The following is a 17,964-nucleotide window of genomic DNA, read 5'->3' on the forward strand; positions in this document are numbered from 1 at the left end:
GTTGAAACCAAGTTCAACGATTCTCTTCAAGAGATAAAATGACTTGCAATAGCTACTACAATTCGTGCAAAGAAACTTGCATTAGCGAGTGGTTTACAAAAACAAAAAGGAAGGCGTGTAAAGGAATTACATACAACTAGTACAAGCGATATTTTCAGAAAACCTGGGGATCCAGTCAAAAATAGTGTCAGAAGATCCAAGAAAATTTTCGTACGAGACACCAAGTCCCTACAATGCCATCTAAGAGTCATCCGCTTTGTATAAATTGCTATGATTGGCACCCACCAAAAGTAGTGCATTAATCGATTGCAATGATCAGAAAACCGACAGATACATACATGAGGAACACAGGGTAGAGTGCTAGAGCTTTCCTCCTAGGATTAACTGCTGTGCTCATGAATGGATAAGCAGCCCATGAACTCCAAGCTAAAGTAACACACACCACAACCACCTTCAAAATCACATTGTCCTTCAACATGCAGATTAAGGCACCAACATCCAGAGGGAATAGACAATAACCCAGAAGGCTCAGGCTCTGGAAGAAGATTATGTGACCGCCCTAAAATATGAACATGAAAAGTTACAGCTATTTGAACTAAACACTTCAGAATTTCTCAGTTCAATAAACACAATTCCTATTTCTGAAAGTGTTAAAACAGTTGAGCTACTAATTCCTAAAGAAAAAAACATGAAAGGACAAAAGCATAAACTACAATGACGCAGGTGCTTGCATTTATTTGTAAAAGTCAGCAAGGCAAGGATGCATACCAGCAGCAATACATTCAATGTCAAAATCACAGCTCCTGCAGCAAGTAGTGCAAATGCAACAGCGAAAACCTCAGACTGCAAAAAGGTCAAAAGCACACGAAATCAGAACATTAGATTGTGATAAAGTAAGATGAAGAAAACATCAATTTTTAGTGCCATTCAAACCATTCTGAATGTGCACCCAAGCAAAGGAGTAAAAAATAAGTAGTAGAACTGTAAAGATAAAATTAACGAGCATACAAAAGCAACAGAACTGAAGAAACAATTATCGAATTGTTCATGCAAAACCAAGAGCAACATGTCTGAAGGGGATCTCAAATTATGCAAACTAAGCTCAGAACTTCATAGAGATGCATTAATCCATCATTTCATCAAAATAAGGACCTGAAGCATTCTCAATGTTGACTATTGGAAAATTACTTGCACAGGTGACACAAGTCCTTCACAGTACAGACCCAAATAGTAGCAAGATAAATTGCATATCAATACCTTTATGCATATTTATATATATATATATATATATATAAAACTTTTCTTTCATTTGATTCAAGAAAAAGTTACAGCATTATCTCAATTTATTAGCACCATGACCTCTAGCTTCAAGACTTCTCAGTTTTAGTATAAGCCAGTAATTGTTACATGGCAACTACACTAACTTAATTCTTAGTAACTCTTTTTGGCTGGCAACATTGCTCAAATTGTTAATATAACTTTTGTTAGAATATTGGATCTCTCTCTCTCTCTCTATCTCAAAATCAAACTAAAGAGTATATGATTTCACTAGATGCAAGGGATAAGGCCAACATGATCCCGAAAGGACAAGAGTGCTGCACCAGGCACATGTATAATTATTCCTCCTCACAAACGTAAGTCAAACTAAAAAGTAAATCCGGTTAATAAATGCAAATAATAACGCCAAAGTGATGCTGGAAAAACGACAATTGCCAATACACCGTGCGCATGTACAAATTTTCCCTTCAATATGGTATTACCTTTTGTCACCAACATATTCCTAAAGCACAAATGACCAATGTAAACTATGGACATATTTGTAATCTTCAGGGATGTTTTTTAAGAAGAAAACAACAATCCTTAAACAAGAGTAAATTTAGCTCTAACAGTATAAAACTGTTAAGTACTATGCCAATGAAGGCAGAACTAATGCAATGCCATAAGAAGAAGTTCCAAGTAAAATTATGCAGAACACATGCAAAACATATGCATTACCAAAAGGCGTAGTTATAGGTCAAGCTTGTAGGGTCCATGCTAATCTTTTCAGTATCATTCCAATATTATCAGACGTCCTTAAAGAGACAACTCCAATTCAAATTTCAATCAATCAATTAATTTTTTCTCTTAATATCAAGAAGTATCCATCATTAGTTTATCCCTTATTTTGTGATAAAAAAGTTATCAATAGCAAACTTGATCCAAATGATGATGATACTCAAAAGAAACATATGAACCAATCTAGAACGTGGTAATTAAAAGCAGACTATACAGATTGGAAAAGGTAAACCAATATTCCATGGAAAAAAGTATGATTAGGCCACAAGCATTTTTCAGCATTTATAAAACATCTTTCATAAAAATGTTTTCTTAATGCAAATTTGGTAATGACCCTTTTCTTAAAACTGAGTCCACACCTACCGGTCGTTTTCCTATCGAAGATAAACATACCGAATCTATAGATATAGTCAGTAACAACTATTACTGCCATATCAGCAAAAAAGAAACTCGAACCGTAAGACAACATTCTTTCTAATGGACAACTTACACTATCAAGAAATCAATAATGAGGAAGCAAAAAGAAAGACGCCAAATGAAGCCATCAATTTCCATCAGTTTGCCACTTTAAATTTCCTAGATAAACTAAATTCAAAACATGAATCATGGTTTTGTAGCTTTCACTTCTACTTGGTTACACCCAGCAAAGCGGTCTCATTAAATCTGACACAAACCTTTCTTGCACATACACACGTCTGAACAGAGTCCCATCCCAAAACTTGGAGATTAGATCATTGTTGGACAAATATCTATCTACTAATACACTCTCTTCTCTATCAATTCATTCTCCATTTCCTTAAACCCTCAAAACATTCTTTAAACTCATGCATTATCAAGAAGTCATATTCTGCATGCCTAGAGATTTACATGACTATCTCATATGTCTGCATCAACCAAGGTCCAAATGCAAGTTGCACCAAAGCGCATAGTCAAATTATGGGAAGCAAAAAAAAAAAAAAAAAAAATCCCAAGTATTATTTCCTTATATAGCCTATAAATTACCCAACCACAAAATCCAACAAATAACAAGAAGCGAATCGCATTCCAACAAGAACATAAAAATAGCATAAAAATGCTAAGAAACAGATCAAGGGATTACTAACTAAAAAACAAAATGAGAGTAGCCCAATTGCAGCTAGAGCAAGATAAACATAAACATAGATAGGCAGACAAAAAAGATCAAATGGGCGGCGACCTAATTGCAATCTATAGCAAGAAAGTCAGAAAAATAAAAATCACACAAAAATGGAGAATAACAGATCAAATGGAAGCTAAAATTACCTTCTTAACGGATGCAGACCAAGACAGGGTAAGCCCCAAGAAGACAATGAAGAAAAAAGGCCCCCACAGATCCCAATCCCTCAAGGCCTTGCCCGGATCCTCCCTATAGGGGTTAGGAAAAACCACCAATTTCAAATTACTAACGATTCTGGACAGATCCCTTTTCACGGTGTCCCAAACGGGCTCGGTTAGAGTATTGGGAGCGGGACCAAACCCGGCAGCCGCAATACTGGACGAGCCACCAACATTACTGGTCCCATTAGAGCGGGTGTTGGCAGACGGGGGCAATGGAGGTAATTTGGCGGCAGCGGGAGGGACGGGGATGGGCTTAGTGGAATTGGAGGAAGAGGAGAGAGGTGGGGCCGGGGGAGGCAGAGGGGAAGAGGAGATAGGGATGGAAGCGCGTGGAGGAGAAGGGGGCCGAGCCGGGAGGACGGAAGAAGGGTAAGGCTGAGAATTGATGAGGTTTTCGATCTCGTCGATGTCGGATTGAGAAGTTGAGTGAAGAGGAATGGTGTCGCTGTCGGGATTGCGGGACATTTTTTGTCGTTTTTTTTTTTAGCTTATTTGTGCAGAAATTTGCTGATTTTGAGCTGGGAATTCAGTGATATGATTAGAGAGCTTTTGGCTGGGAGAATTAAAGATCAGGCGAAGGACTTGGGAGAGGTGGGCCGGGTGGTCAGTCGGTGAAGAGGGGTGGCGATGATGGTGCTATCTGTTCTGTTGATTGTTCCCGGGGAAGAAATATTTTGGGTTTTTGTTTCTTCTAAAGCTTACCCTTTCTTCTTCCTTCTTCCCCCCCTATTTTTTTTACCTTAGATGAGAAGTAAAATTGGTCTGGCGTGGAGTGTGCTTATTTGATGTACCTGGGCCAACAACAATAGCAATATTTGGGGTGCATTTGTGTAATTTGCTGCTGCTTATCATTACCGCTAAGGATTTACTATTCAGTAGAAAAAGAAATATTTATTTCATTTTTGCTGTAATTGAAGGATTACTGAAATTCAACCATTTGTGACCTGTGGACTTTTCTCTTCCTACTAATATACTCATCTTCATGGAAGGACGATAGCCCGTTTGCCAAATGAGTTTTTTTAGTATTTATTTAAAATTTTATAAATTTTATCTTCATGGAAGAACTATGGCCCGTCTACTCTAACTTACTGCAGAAATTGTATAAAAAAATTTTGATGTGTATCATTTAAAAATTTTGAAGAATTTTTTGAAGTTACTGGATAAAGTTGTTAAAAAATTTATAGAAGACAAACTTGGTTAAAAACACTCATAGTTTTTTTTTTTTTTCTTTTGAAAGATGGAAGAACTATAGTTGAATGCAATCACAAACTCGAATTTCTTATGTAGGTTTTGTCTGCACGTCATGGAGGTTTTGTAATAAAGATATCACTTTCACCTTCGTGCTCAAAAAAGGGAAAAAGAAGTCCGAAAGATTTTCAGTTCGACGAAAACTGTTGCAGTGTACTTTGATAAGCATCTCACAAGCACTCTAAAAGCCCTGAGACCATGGCTAATTTGGTCACCAAAATATTTCTCATACGTTGTTGATATTTTCTGCATCAAGATCTGTATGTCTTCTGCTTCCTAGATCATATACAGCTGCAAATTCAGACCCAGGTCAAAAAGGAGAATGAGAATATGAACTTGAAGAGTTTCCTGCTTTAACATCCTGCTAAATGGAAATATATATATTTCCTGGACAGAGGCATCTCCATCTTATTAAACCAGAAGTAAAGACGACAACAAATTAAGAAGCTTCCGAATCTGTCTGAAATGCTTATTGTCAACAATGAAAATTCGAGCTCAGAATGGATCACTTCCAGTTCCAATACCCCACAATTTCGGCCATTCCAGGCAATTAACTACGATACAATCAACTATGCTGCTCATTTTGGTAACAAAGTTCTTCAAAATTATCAGCATAATTGTGTGGATGTATCAAAATTGGGTCCATTTCCCACAGAGGACGCTAGCAAATGCATCAAAAGGCTAAATTCTTAGACCCGCATATGATTGAAACAAACTGTAGACCACCACATGGTTCGAATAGTTAAGATCAAGGTGCCAGACAAAATAATCTCAACCAGAGAAGCATCAAAATTTGCTCAAGGCTTAAGAGCTACGGCAAGACCCAACTTGGGCGTTGAATTAATGGACTTTGAGTCATACTCGGCTGATACAGTAACAAGGGATTTGGGCCTCCATTCCCGTTGGCACAGCATCGAAATCTTACCATTATCAAAGAATCTTGTTTTTACTGTGGTGAGAGGATCAAATTTGTGAACGCTTCCAATGCTAAAACTGTTCTCATATGTAGAAAATCTGTGAATCATTTCAGCAGCAACTTCATTCCCGCTCAAAGGATTTATGGTGTGAACATATGATGCCTTTAGGGTTTCTCCCTTGTCCGTCCTGTGTGGAAAAGAATACAACGTTAGAGGGATGATCAAAACGAGCTTACTTCTCCTCTGAACTACTATGAGGGTAATAATCACATGCATAATCTTTAATCTTTATCCAATATAGCAATGAACTCAAAAGGATACTAGAAATCAGATGTCAGTGTATATAAGTAGATTGAGGGGCCCAGCACAGTAACATAGTCCAAATTAGATTTTAGGCAAGTGCGGTGATAAGAGGCAGTCAGCTTTCTGCCAACATCAAACTTAGAACATAAAGAAGGTACACACTAGAAGTTCTATATTAGCACCCAGCCATAAATATATCAATAGGTTCATGCACCTATCATTACTTAGTGTTGCTCCAGCCGCGGATAACTGAATCCCAACACAAAATTCATCCTCTTAGGTGCCTATCAATCTCCAGCATAAAGCACCAATTGTATCACAAATGGATCACAAAGAATAGGAAACAACCATGGCCAGATTTCAGGATTCAGAAGTTATGCATACAGACATTTATAATGCCCCTCTCATTTGAACAGCTCCAACAAGAAAGGAGGCAACTACTATAGAAATGGGTCCCCGGTCAATTCATCTCTAGCATGAAATCTATATAAATAATGCCACAACTGTAATATGAGGCATGTAACCAAAACAGTAATGAAAAATGCCAAACAGAAGAACCATTTGGCCAGGCAATCTACCAGGTAAAAGATATTCAGATCCAGATTGTGAAGAAAAAAGAAGTTTAGTGCTAAGATGCTATCAAGCTGGATAATACACAACCTTTATGAAATAAATTTGTTAAAGTTGCAAAATCTTGCATTTTAAGCTCCAAAATGACGGGAAGAACCCACAGCATGAATTGCCAAATGTCACAATTAAATTTGCATCATCCTGCCTTTCACCACTACAACTGAACATAAATTCCTTAGATCATAATAACGTTTCCATCACATTCTGTTGCAAACAAAAATCAGCATGAAGACATACTAATTCTCAGATTGGAGTTCCAGAATGGAACAGTCTAGTCATCAATGCTCCTTGCACGATTCGCTCATCATAAACAACTTTTGAATGCTAAAAAGTTCTGGAAGAGTTTGTTCACATTTTTCACAAGTTCTCTAGTTCATGAAGTTTCTCTTCCTAAGGTTATCCTTTTCCCCACAAAGAAGACTGAGAAGAACATTAACTATTTCTTAAGTTTAACAACCCATTTATTCTAGCCAAATGCCAACTACTCATCTCATGTCTTCCAGCTGCCTAGGAAGATTTTCTTTTGTGCATTAAGCCCAAAATATCTTTTTCTATCTGAAACTTTCAAATCAACTAATTCCCAACTGCTTTCTATTTCTAAATTCATCACTTTTGCTTATCCCATGTTCAGCTCCATTTGATGGTGGATTCTGCACCTAATGAATGGAGAAAGTTACATAGAGAATCAAGTATAATTTACTTTGATCGTGGATTCTCTCAAAAGTGTTTATGGAATACCTCAAGTGGCTATGAATTCTCAAAATAGACAGGAATGCAATGAGTTAGAACAATCTACAAGACTTAAAACTAAGGATTTTTGCTGGCAAATTTTCCCATAGCACATCAAATCAAGCATACCACAAAGCCTCTGCTACGTACAGTAAAACCAAAAAGAATTCTGCACAAAACAGCCATAAAAGAAATATAACAAGGCACCAAGATTATGCAGAAAACTTCAAATACATACAGTATGAGTGCTGCAGAAAAGTCGGGCTTGTTGAAACTTATTCCGGCATTGTACTTGGTAAAAGAAGAAGAAGCAGTATCAAATCCAATTTCACCCCCAACAGCTAATTCCTTTAGACCAATTGCACCAGAAATCTCCAAAAGAGGGGAAGGATTCAAGCCAATACTGGAATTAATGGCTGCATGAGGATGAAGGTAATGTATTTCAAGCTGAAAAATAGGCCAGATCAAGAAACTTGTATCAGCACGAGTAGGGGCAGGTAACAAGGAACATAATATTTACAAGGTGTGCCTAAGTTACGACTAGGAGAATTCATGTCTTCAACTGAAATCTGATGTGCAATGCAATGGTTTCAGAATATTGTGGTAAAACAAATAGCTATACTGGTCCTAGTGATAGTCCATTTTGGAGAACCAAATTGCAACTTTTTGAGATATGCCACTTTTACTGTGTCCATCAGTAGATTTGGGTAGATTTTGTTAGCTCAAGAATAAGTCAACTAGTTAGAACAACCAGGAGTAGATTTAGATTTTCACATTTTACTAGTTCAAATTTCCTTTGAATTCTTGTTGATTTCATTGAGATTCTTGAGGCAAAAACAGTGTTTTTTTTTTTGGTTAATTTACTCCTATACATTGATGATCCATCAATGAAGAAAGTAAACTGTTCTAGTCTCCTCAAATGCATGTCTCATTTTTAGAGTTTTTCCTTGGCTAAAATCCAACACAACTCTATTAAGGTCAACATGTGTCAGAACTGTAGTTTCCTTTCATCACACCAGATGACATCAATTCGGATATGCCAACTCAGAATCTTATCAAGGAAACAAGAATGTCTAACAATAAAACCAGATTGTGATACTTTATTGCACCATTTACTTTTAAGTATAGCAATTTATCATAATTAATTGTATCTTGAAACTAATAAACATAGATGCAAAGATTTTAAAAGATGACTGCATTGGATGAGTGAATGGTTTTCACCCTGTATTTAACAAGACTAACCTTGCCAGACTTGTGATCTGGTATGTTGAAACTAAATGCTGCTTTTGTAGATGAAAGGACTTCATTCAAGGTTACCTTTGTTGATACCTGCAAAGACAAATACCAATGAATGCCTATTCTATGGCAGAATATAATACAAGGGAATCATTTACAAGGGACAAAATAGTAAGCTGAAGATATAGCAAGGAATACTATATGTCCTAGTCATTAATCTGCTGAAAGGTAGGAATCATATCATACATTTGAATACGTATCAACTTTCACATCAACAGTAGTCCTTCCAGTCTTGTATTGTGTACTAATGTCACCGACGAAAATTTGATCCCTCTTTACACCAGTTGCTGTAAGACCCTGGAAAAAAACTCAACTCTGTTATAGAGCCTTGGCAAAATACGAAATGATTGATTGTCAATTTTAACACCTTAATAAAAGGAGAAAGAAATTTAAAAAAATAATAATTTGAAGTGCATGCTGAAGGAAATTCACTAATTCATGGTCTCAATGAGGAAATGGAAAGTAATAGTTACGGCTTGTTTTAATTAGTAAAGTAGAACCCATATGAAAACCATGATTAGTTTGCCTAAATCATGCTTACTGTAAAAATTAAGTGCATATATTATTATTCAACATTCTCTGTCACATAATTTTAGTTATTTTTCAGACAAGATATTTTCTCAAAATTACATAATAGCTGTAAGTAATAGCTGCTAAAGGCTTGAAAAATCATTTATAAGCATCTAGAATGACGAGAAAAGCTTAGAAGGTATAGTACCATTCCAGTGGCGCTTGGAATGGAAATAGTGATCTTCTGGTCATAGTTGTAATCTTTAGCCAAAACATCTGAAAAAACGCATTAAAGATCTTAGCCAGAGAGCAGACAATTTTAGCAGAAGCAAAGAAATCCATTCGTGTCTTTATATGAGAATATACAGAAGGAAAGGATTGCCAGAAGCTGGCTTCTATAGATGCAATACTTTCTATGTCTTGTCAACATTGTCAATGTAGCTACAGCTCAAAAAGATATCCAGAGCTTATCTTCAAAAACATTTGCAGTTAGTCAAAAGGCAATTTTCAGAGAAGTTTGGGACACATAGATGAGGCTCAATGAATTTCCTTAAGAAGTGACACAACACACACTTCCCGGGATTAACAGCATAAAGAAAAATAGCGAACGAGCAAAGGATCAATTCCATCTGTAAGACACTGCACATAAACACAAAAATCATATTCAGTTCAAGGTATTTAGAAGAACAGATATAGTAAACACATCTTTTTTTCTCCTTTGTATTTCAGAAGTATATTCCTAGCTTCTCCCTACATGGTAAGAACCAAACGTGCCACTCCAAAATCATTTACTTACCTTTTCTCACCATTAAACCCCATTAGGCAAAGTCTTTACTTTCACATTTTCAATTCAAATAATGCCCATTATAACAACGCGTTTATTAAATCTATAACGATGGAAACTTGAACCAGAAACATTCTTATAAACCCGCTATACCAGATAGCTAGACACATTATCATTGGCACGATGATACAATTATCCTGCATTAAATTTAATCCATTGATTACTTTCACTACTAATACCTCTAGCCCGTCGTCCAATCTCTGAAAATGGGGCCGGACCGCTGCTCATCTCTTCAAATCGCAAAGGTTCAAACAAAAGCTGATGGGACAACAACAGAATTATCAATTAGACAAATACTACCTTCCACATTACGCGCCCAAATCAAATTTAAACACACTAAAACAAAACAAAAATAGTTCTCGAATCCCAAATGACCCAATTCGACAAGTTAATCTCAGCTGGCCAAGGAATGGAGGAGTTAAATTAGGGCTGCGGGAAAAGGTGGGCACAACCTTTAAAAAAAAAAAAAAAAGAACACAAAAAGAATATATTGCGCTTCGTATACATATATGCATCAATAAAGAGAGCTTACGAAGGAAAAAGAGCTGAAGGAGAGCAGGACGATCACCGTATAAGCGACGACCTGAGCAAACAACGGCGTTTGAGGTTAATGGGGAAGGTTTAACGGCGTGGTATACAGGGAAAGCAGAGGTCAGCGGCTCAGCTGAATTACGCCTAGGTTACAGTGATGGGTAATTATTAAAGGCGTTACTAGTTACTTTTACGCCTTTACGGCGTTTACGCTATTGTGTCACAGGCCTGTCGTTGAACCAAAATTTGGCATGCAATACGATGCAAATTCATACATGCATACATGGCTTTTCTTTATTTGCTCACATGAAGGCACACTGTAAGACTATTTTTTTTTTTTTTAAAAAAAAAAAGGATTCACTATTAATGGTTTAAACTTTAAAAGTTATCATTTATTCCTTAAATTGCAACACTTTTACCAAAAATAAACAAATAAATTAAAAGAACCTTTTTTTAAAGAAAAAATAACATCTTACGAAGGTCATTTGTACTTCCTAACTTGTATCCAAATTTCATTTTACGCCTTTAATTTTAATTTTAGACACATTGCACCCAAAACTCTCTAATCCATCTCATTTGAGTTCCTTTTGTTAATAGCATTGATGGAATTAATAAGCGTGCACACAATGTGCAAGTATATAATTGCACATCTTTAAAAGAATTGATTTATTTCACTTAATTTGAACTTGCTTATTTATAAGAAAGTCGATTGCCGAACAAAATAAATAGAGTTTACCAAAAATAAAAATAAAAAATCTAGGGTTTTAACTAGAACCTTTCGATCGTGAACTAATCCAAGCGTAGCCTTTGAACAATATGATAATGAGGTATCAAACACCAAGTTAGCGAAATGAATTAATATATCCTTTTTATTTGGAGGATTAGCATCACCAATTCCTCTAGAACAAATGCTTATTAATGGAAAACATTTTTGATTTTTTTAATATAATAGCTAAATCGCAGTTGAAGGACAATTATGACTTTTAAGAAATTGAAATGTTGGAAATAGAATACACTTCCAAGTATCAAATTATAGAGCAATGATTCGGGGACTAATTAAGTAAAAAAATTAGGAGAGCAAGTCTAAACGAATGAAGAATAATAAAAACACATGGATAACCTAACCGTTAGTATAAGAAATAAAAAGCGCATTCATTGTTTTGAAGAAAAACAAATTCATATAGGAAAAGGGAAAAAGAAACCAATTGAGCTTCCGAATCAACATTGGAAAAAGAAAAAACCAAATAACCAGTTGGAAGTCCAGAACGGCTAGAACTCTGGCTTTTGGCATATATATATATATATATATATATATATACTAGTTTATTTGTGCCTCATGCGATGCATGAGGGTGTCCAGTTTTTTGTAAAGTTGTTAGTTGTGTGTGTGGAGTTAAGAGTGGGTGTGTGCGAATTTGATGATGAAAGAGTGGTAGTTCAGGATAAGTGGGTACACTATTTTGTAGCAGTCTGTACATTACCAAAAATTGGTCATTATAGGATAGAAAGCTCATACAAAGAGCTGTAGACAAAAGCACTATTTACATTAAAAAAAATAGGTGGTTGCATGGTAGAAAACTAATGTCAACAGCTATTGCAAAACTATAGATGACAAACAAATCTATTTAACTAAATTTACCCATACTCGACTATGAATAGATGGATATGGGTATCTTAAATTTTTGCATATGAGTATAAAATGAGTTACCCAATAATACCCATTTAATTTTATTGGATAACTCATCAAATCCAATTAAATCATTTAGAATTGTCTTCTCCCAAACCTCCTCTCTTTCTCCACCCATTTTTTTTTTCAGATTCTTCATTTTGTCAGGATGTTAACTACTTTTGTTTCATTATTATTATTATTATTTGTTGATTTTATTTTATCATTTTATTTTCTCTTAGTTTGTTAACTTGCTCATTTTTTAGCATTACTAATTTATGACAAGTTTTAGCCTATTTTCCTACCTTTCCAAAATGAAAATTTAAATTTACACATGAAAAAAATGCTAGGGGTTCAAAATTTTTGGATTAAATTTTTATGTTAACTTTTATAGTACTTAGTTCAAATTTTTATATTCTTATTGTTCAATTATTAAATAGTATGTAATTTTGCGACATAGAGTACGGATGAAAATAAAATTGATAATCAGGCTTATTGAACATTATAAGTAAATATTTAAAACTAATAATGAGTATAAAAGGTGGTATAAATTGATAACTTAGTTTACAAAAATGAATTTAAATGAGATTACAAAAAAATCAAAATAAATGGGTAAGCCTCCAATTGCTTCCACGTAATAAGGCAACAAAAGTAATGTAAACTCAATCTATACAATACTAACATGTTAAGGTGAAATTTCAAATTGAGCCACCTGTCTAAAGCACATTTGCACCGTTTTTAACAGAGACATGCAAGACATGTAACTTCAGAAGCTCCCAATTGCTTCCACGTAAGCTAACACCACCACCGTATATGTTAAGCAAGTCAATCTGTCCAACACCAAAACATAAAAGTGAAATTCCATAATTAACCACCTACTGATGGTGCCCATACGGGACCATCACTATTGCACTCATATCAGCCAACTCCCCTTTTTATACTTCTTATGATATAGACACGCACACACAAACACACCGATCGATCGATATAGAACCTCAAACAGATCTCTTATTTTGACGTGCGGAATAATGGCTATGATTGAAAAGTACGAAGCAGACATCCGCGTTTTCAAGTGGAACAAAAGTTACCCATGTCTTCCCTCGGCGGGTTGTTTCTTATCCATTTGAAAACATATTTACCAGAAAACAATCATCCGGGAAGGTGCTGCTATTTGCACTCGGAGGCAAAAGTTGCACTATTTTCCAAATCCCAAGCGGGGAAATTGACTTCGTTTATGACGACGCTAAGTTTAATACATGTTGCACTTGAACAAATTGGTTTTCTTGGTGCATGCAGTGATCTCGACCAACTTGTCCTACAAACAACAGTACACCTGCGTTGCAAATTTCTTTTCAGTCGTGAAGTCTTGTACGGGCAGCGTCCCAAACCCGTTATCTTTATCGACCTTGAAGTCACAATGGGAGGTGAAGCATGCCAATCTATATCTCTTAGGAATACTGCTGTCCCTTATGGTTTTGATGATCAGGAGAAGTGGATTCATGAGGTTGATTTAAATAGTGAGCAGATCGAAGGTGTCCTGAAGCACCGGCTGCTACACAAGTATGCTGAAGAATCAAAGGGTGCCTTGGATGAAGTTAGGGCAGGTTTAGTGATCAAACTTCCTCTTGATCGGCATCATGGTAATGGCACTACTGCTAATTCAGAAGTGAGAGAGTGTTCAATTTATTGGGATAGGCTCCTTCCGTCTAAAGACAGGATTGTTGAATCTCCTTGCTCCCATACCTTCCACAGGGTATGCATGCTTAATTGGCTGCTTAGAAGTAACTCCTGTCCCATATGTAGATCATCTTGTGCAATTTTAATTTAAGTTGAGTTGGTACTCCTCCATCACAACGACACATTGTTTTGGGGGTCAGAAACCATGTTTGTCTGTGGAAACGTTCAACAATATATTGGTTGTTTTCTTAGATATCAATTAATTTACCATATGAACCAACCAAACACGGTTGAGATGGCCACGAGAGAGGGACCATTAATTTTCTAAAATTATGCACTTATCTAGTCCGAAGGCGGTTCAATCTCATGCCGGTCCCTTAACGACGCTCTGAGTCCACTCCTTCTTGGATCCCTCCCTTTAGTATAGGATAGGAGTAGGAGTAGATGTATAATCGTGTATATATAAAAAAAATAAAAATTATCATACGTATTTAAATATACGTGTTAAAAGTTTCGTAGTCTCCATCATCTATCTTATAATAAAAGAATACACGAAGGAATGACAACTAAAAAGATCAAACCACTATATTTCTTTTCATTCTAATTGAATGTCATTCTAACTATTTTTTTTTCCTTGTCTTCTTTACAGGTTCTTCCACCCTTTAGCCCTAATTTTCGCGAAATTTAATTAAAGTGATAAGAAATGTTGTGGTCTGATCCTTCTAGTCCCCTTACTTTTTATGAAGTGATGGATATCGAATAAAATTCCTACTTCAAAAATATAATTTTAAGTGCAGTAGTGAATAGAATCATCTCCACAAGTACTGGGTGATTTATTTTTTTTTGTGAAAATTATAAATGAAAAAAGGGGTTTTCAAGGAATTAAACTAAAACAATTTAATAAAAAAACAGCAAGGCAAAATTAAATAAAATAAATCAATGAGAGATTACTTATATTTAAAAGAATAATTTTGACTTTAGTTTATTCAATTGATTATCGATACCAAGATAAATTCATACATTCATGAATAAATTGGTTTTGGATATCGATAAACTCTAACAACCTACCTTTCTTTTTTTTCCCTTTTTTTTTGATAATCAAGCTACGACCATTACTTCTCTAACTAAAAGACAACTCTATATATGATTAGCATTTAATTTATTAACCGCATTAGGAATTAGAAAAGCTACTAATTTAACCAACAAACATGTTACGAGAGTTTTTATAACTTAGATTACATATTCATTTGAAAGTTTCTTATATAGTCAAATTACGTCCCTTGGCACAAACACCAAAACAATCAAACAATCACGAATTTGAAAGAATTACAAATCTAACATTTTAGATGGCGATAGATTATTTCAAAACTTAAATAGTGATCAGTTAATTAATCATGCAAAATAATCATTTCGAGAAAGTGTAGGAAATATATAAATACTCATAAATAAATGAAACCATTAATCTTTGAGGCCCAATGGGTTAATCTTAATTTAATTAACTTATAATTTGGTCGGGTGGATGTGCTATCTAAACCATGACTTTTGGATTAGGTTTAATGGACTAATAATAGATTTTAATCCTAAGATAGATTTCAATTAAACTCTAATTACAGTTTCGTTATTATTACCTACAATAATATTTCTTGCATATTGTTATTCTTGCCATTGCAGTTTTTTCCCCTTTTGCCTTTTATTCATGCCAAATCAAACAAGTATGGCCTTTATGTTTATAGGTGTTCATTGGTCAATAATCAGGAATTCAATAAAAAAAATTTGGTAATTTGGAAATTAATTTTTTAAGACCAATATCCGATTACCGTCTAAACCTTAGATAAATTAGATCAAAGAATTGTAATTCGGTAATATCCAAAATCCAAAATATCAATAGTGAGTTAAAATATTTTAATTTTCTTTAAAAATTATTGTAACAAAATAATATCTTATACATTTTTCCAATAAAATTCAATCAAGCAATCAAACAAACATGATATGCAAAAAAAAGGTTCATAATCCTAAGTTCTAACTCATAATCTCAATTCTTAAACAACATTGAAATAAATAAGAACTTAAATTTAATTGTTAAGCTAAACTCCAATGTATCAGCTTCCATTAAAATTTTACTTCCAAGTATAGTTATAATTAAGTTAACTAATTGGTAATTACTAACTAGTATTTAGTGATAGGATTAAGATTTTCTCTTTTATTTAGTAATATACATAAGTGGGCATATATTCTACTTTGGCTCCTATTGATTTTATGAGAAAGAATGGTTTCACTTAATTATTCTTGAAATTTTAAGTGGACACAGCCTGAACCTGAAGTCCACTAGTATGTGTGTGTGTATATATATATATATATATTGCTCGGATAAGTTTGCTGAGACATGACTCATTGCCAATTTGCAAATGAATTACGCTGACTCCAGTGCAAACATAATTTTCTTCACTTCACCATTCCACTAACAGAGCGTAAACATCGACCTCCGCATCCATCTTTATTTCAATTCTTCCCTGCTTCTTCCTTTGTGCACCACTCCATCATCATCTTTCTTTAATTTTCTGTAGATACTATCCATACTTTCATCGATTCCAACATCTCAATTTAGCATCTCTCCTGCATAAGCTTTTACTCCATAATTACTCTTTCGCGATCTTCACAGATTCAGTCAATCAAATCTTGAAATTTTTTCATCAAGAATCAACCCTTCATGAAGAAACAACTATCATACATCAAGAAACTCTAGAAAAAAGAGAGTTTCTCTCAATCGACACCAAATGAAAAGCAGCTTGTGTTGCATGCAAGTTGTTACGTAAAAAATGTGAATCAAGTTGTATTTTCGCACCATTCTTCCCTCTGACATGGATTGCACTCAGCCCGCGTGCCCGCGTGTGACCGTGCCTAGCCGGCCAATTCCGCAACACTGTACATAGTAGTCTTGATAGAAAAGTTATGACAGTTAATAGACCCACACCTCATTCCCCTAACTAAGTGTCAAGACTTGTGGGCTTGGCGAAGGCAAGGAGATTATACCACAAGTTGCTAGAATTGTGTAGCATATGCTAGAAGCTTGTGGAACATTCTAAACTATTCAAGAGCCTTATGGAATGATCTAGAATCTTGTAGGTAAGATGAGACTTATGTAGATGTTTTTAGGGTCAAAATGTACATACACTTTGTGTAGAGATTTTTAGAGAACATGCGTAGGTGTACACTTTGTAACATTCTCTAGAGATGCGTAGCGTTCTTAACTTGCCTATAAATAGACCAAACCCTTTCCATTTATAGCAACCTTAGTATAAGAAATTTGAATGTACTATTAGTTTTTGTTTGCCACACATACTTTCTATCTTGCTTGTTACTTTTACACTTCTGCATAACTTCCGCACACTTTGTGTTTAGGCTAAACTAGCCAACCATTTATAACTTAAGTCTTGAGAATTTGTTAGTACCGTACGGTGTGTTGGTTTATAGGAAAACAAATAATTCGTGATAGCTCCAGGTCAAGAAGCAAATTTTCAAAATGTTCATAATGTCTTTGGGGCAAATAAGATCGCACAAACCTTGCAAAGAGTTGAAGTTGGAGATAGGCATAATGCTATGCAATCGATGATATATGAAGCTTATTTGAGGATACAAGATCGATCCTGTCAGAGATTGCCTTAGAATTATCAGACAATTGGAAGAACGAGATGATCAAAGTGCGTGTGATCAGTTGAATATCGTTTTGGAGCAATTGGCTCAAGCCAAGCAAGGTCATAATTTTGATTTTGCCAACTTGATTAAGGAGGATGGGAATGATTGGGCTAATAGAAAAGAGTGCCGGGACTTTGAAGATATTTTGTGTTCTATTGATGATCATGGAAAACTGCTGATTGATGGACAAGAGTCCAAAAATTGACAGGTGCCGAACCTGTACAATAATAAATACCTACTCGAGAAAAATACAGATTTTGTATATAGTGGTGAGTAGGGTCGAATCCACAGGGACTGGGGATAATTTGTTTCTTCTAGAGTCCAAAGTATGGGGGGTTTTGGATTAAATGCTAACTAAATAAATTAACTGCAGAAAATAATTAATTAAAAGAAATGATTGGGGAAACTCTAGCCAAGGGTACACATCAGAAATGGTTCATGCACTGATCATTGATGCAGAAATAATTCCAACATTTAGCAATAGATTAGTTATAGTTGTCATGCACGCGA

The 17,964-nt window shown here is 35.1% G+C and overlaps 2 protein-coding genes across 3 annotated transcripts; both read right to left on the reverse strand.

Annotated features, from left to right (window-relative positions):
• On the reverse strand, positions 1–4,139 carry LOC113773379 (protein YIPF6 homolog). The gene is made up of 3 exons (XM_027318010.1): positions 3,337–4,139; positions 769–843; positions 1–559 (listed from the first exon to the last, which is right to left on the reverse strand). Exons 1-3 carry the CDS (start codon positions 3,874–3,876, stop codon positions 299–301), a joined length of 876 nt encoding a protein of 291 aa, XP_027173811.1. The 5' UTR covers positions 3,877–4,139; the 3' UTR covers positions 1–298.
• Positions 4,140–5,040: 901 nt separating this feature from the next.
• On the reverse strand, positions 5,041–10,568 carry LOC113774668 (mitochondrial outer membrane protein porin 4). 2 transcript variants are annotated; one of them, XM_027319266.1, is made up of 7 exons: positions 10,457–10,568; positions 10,068–10,146; positions 9,253–9,320; positions 8,721–8,831; positions 8,481–8,567; positions 7,477–7,685; positions 5,041–5,763 (listed from the first exon to the last, which is right to left on the reverse strand). In XM_027319266.1, the coding sequence occupies exons 2-7, from the start codon at positions 10,114–10,116 to the stop codon at positions 5,457–5,459; spliced, it is 831 nt and encodes a 276-aa protein (XP_027175067.1). In that variant the 5' UTR covers positions 10,117–10,146; positions 10,457–10,568; the 3' UTR covers positions 5,041–5,456. The 2 variants fall into 2 exon arrangements, with proteins under 2 accessions (XP_027175067.1, XP_027175066.1); XM_027319265.1 differs by having other exon boundaries at positions 10,421–10,568.
• Between the last annotated feature and the right edge of the window lie 7,396 nt (positions 10,569–17,964).

The sequence above is a fragment of the Coffea eugenioides genome, chromosome 6, assembly GCF_003713205.1.
Source record: "Coffea eugenioides isolate CCC68of chromosome 6, Ceug_1.0, whole genome shotgun sequence".
NCBI lineage: Eukaryota > Viridiplantae > Streptophyta > Magnoliopsida > Gentianales > Rubiaceae > Coffea > Coffea eugenioides.

Bases quoted from the DNA above. Each gene is read 5' to 3' on its own strand.
- LOC113773379 (XM_027318010.1), bottom strand. From the start codon at position 3,876: ATGTCCCGCAATCCCGACAGCGACACCATTCCTCTTCACTCAACTTCT. The intron at 844-3,336 runs GTAATTTTAGCT...ACCTTTTTGCAG, and splicing joins GGTCTGCATCCGTTAAGAAG to TCTGAGGTTTTCGCTGTTGC. The intron at 560-768 runs GTATGCATCCTT...TTCATATTTTAG, and splicing joins CATTGAATGTATTGCTGCTG to GGCGGTCACATAATCTTCTT.
- LOC113774668 (XM_027319266.1), bottom strand. From the start codon at position 10,116: ATGAGCAGCGGTCCGGCCCCATTTTCAGAGATTGGACGACGGGCTAGA. The intron at 9,321-10,067 runs GTATTAGTAGTG...GCGTTTTTTCAG, and splicing joins GATTGGACGACGGGCTAGAG to ATGTTTTGGCTAAAGATTAC. The intron at 8,568-8,720 runs GTATGATATGAT...TTGTCTTTGCAG, and splicing joins AAGTTGATACGTATTCAAAT to GTATCAACAAAGGTAACCTT.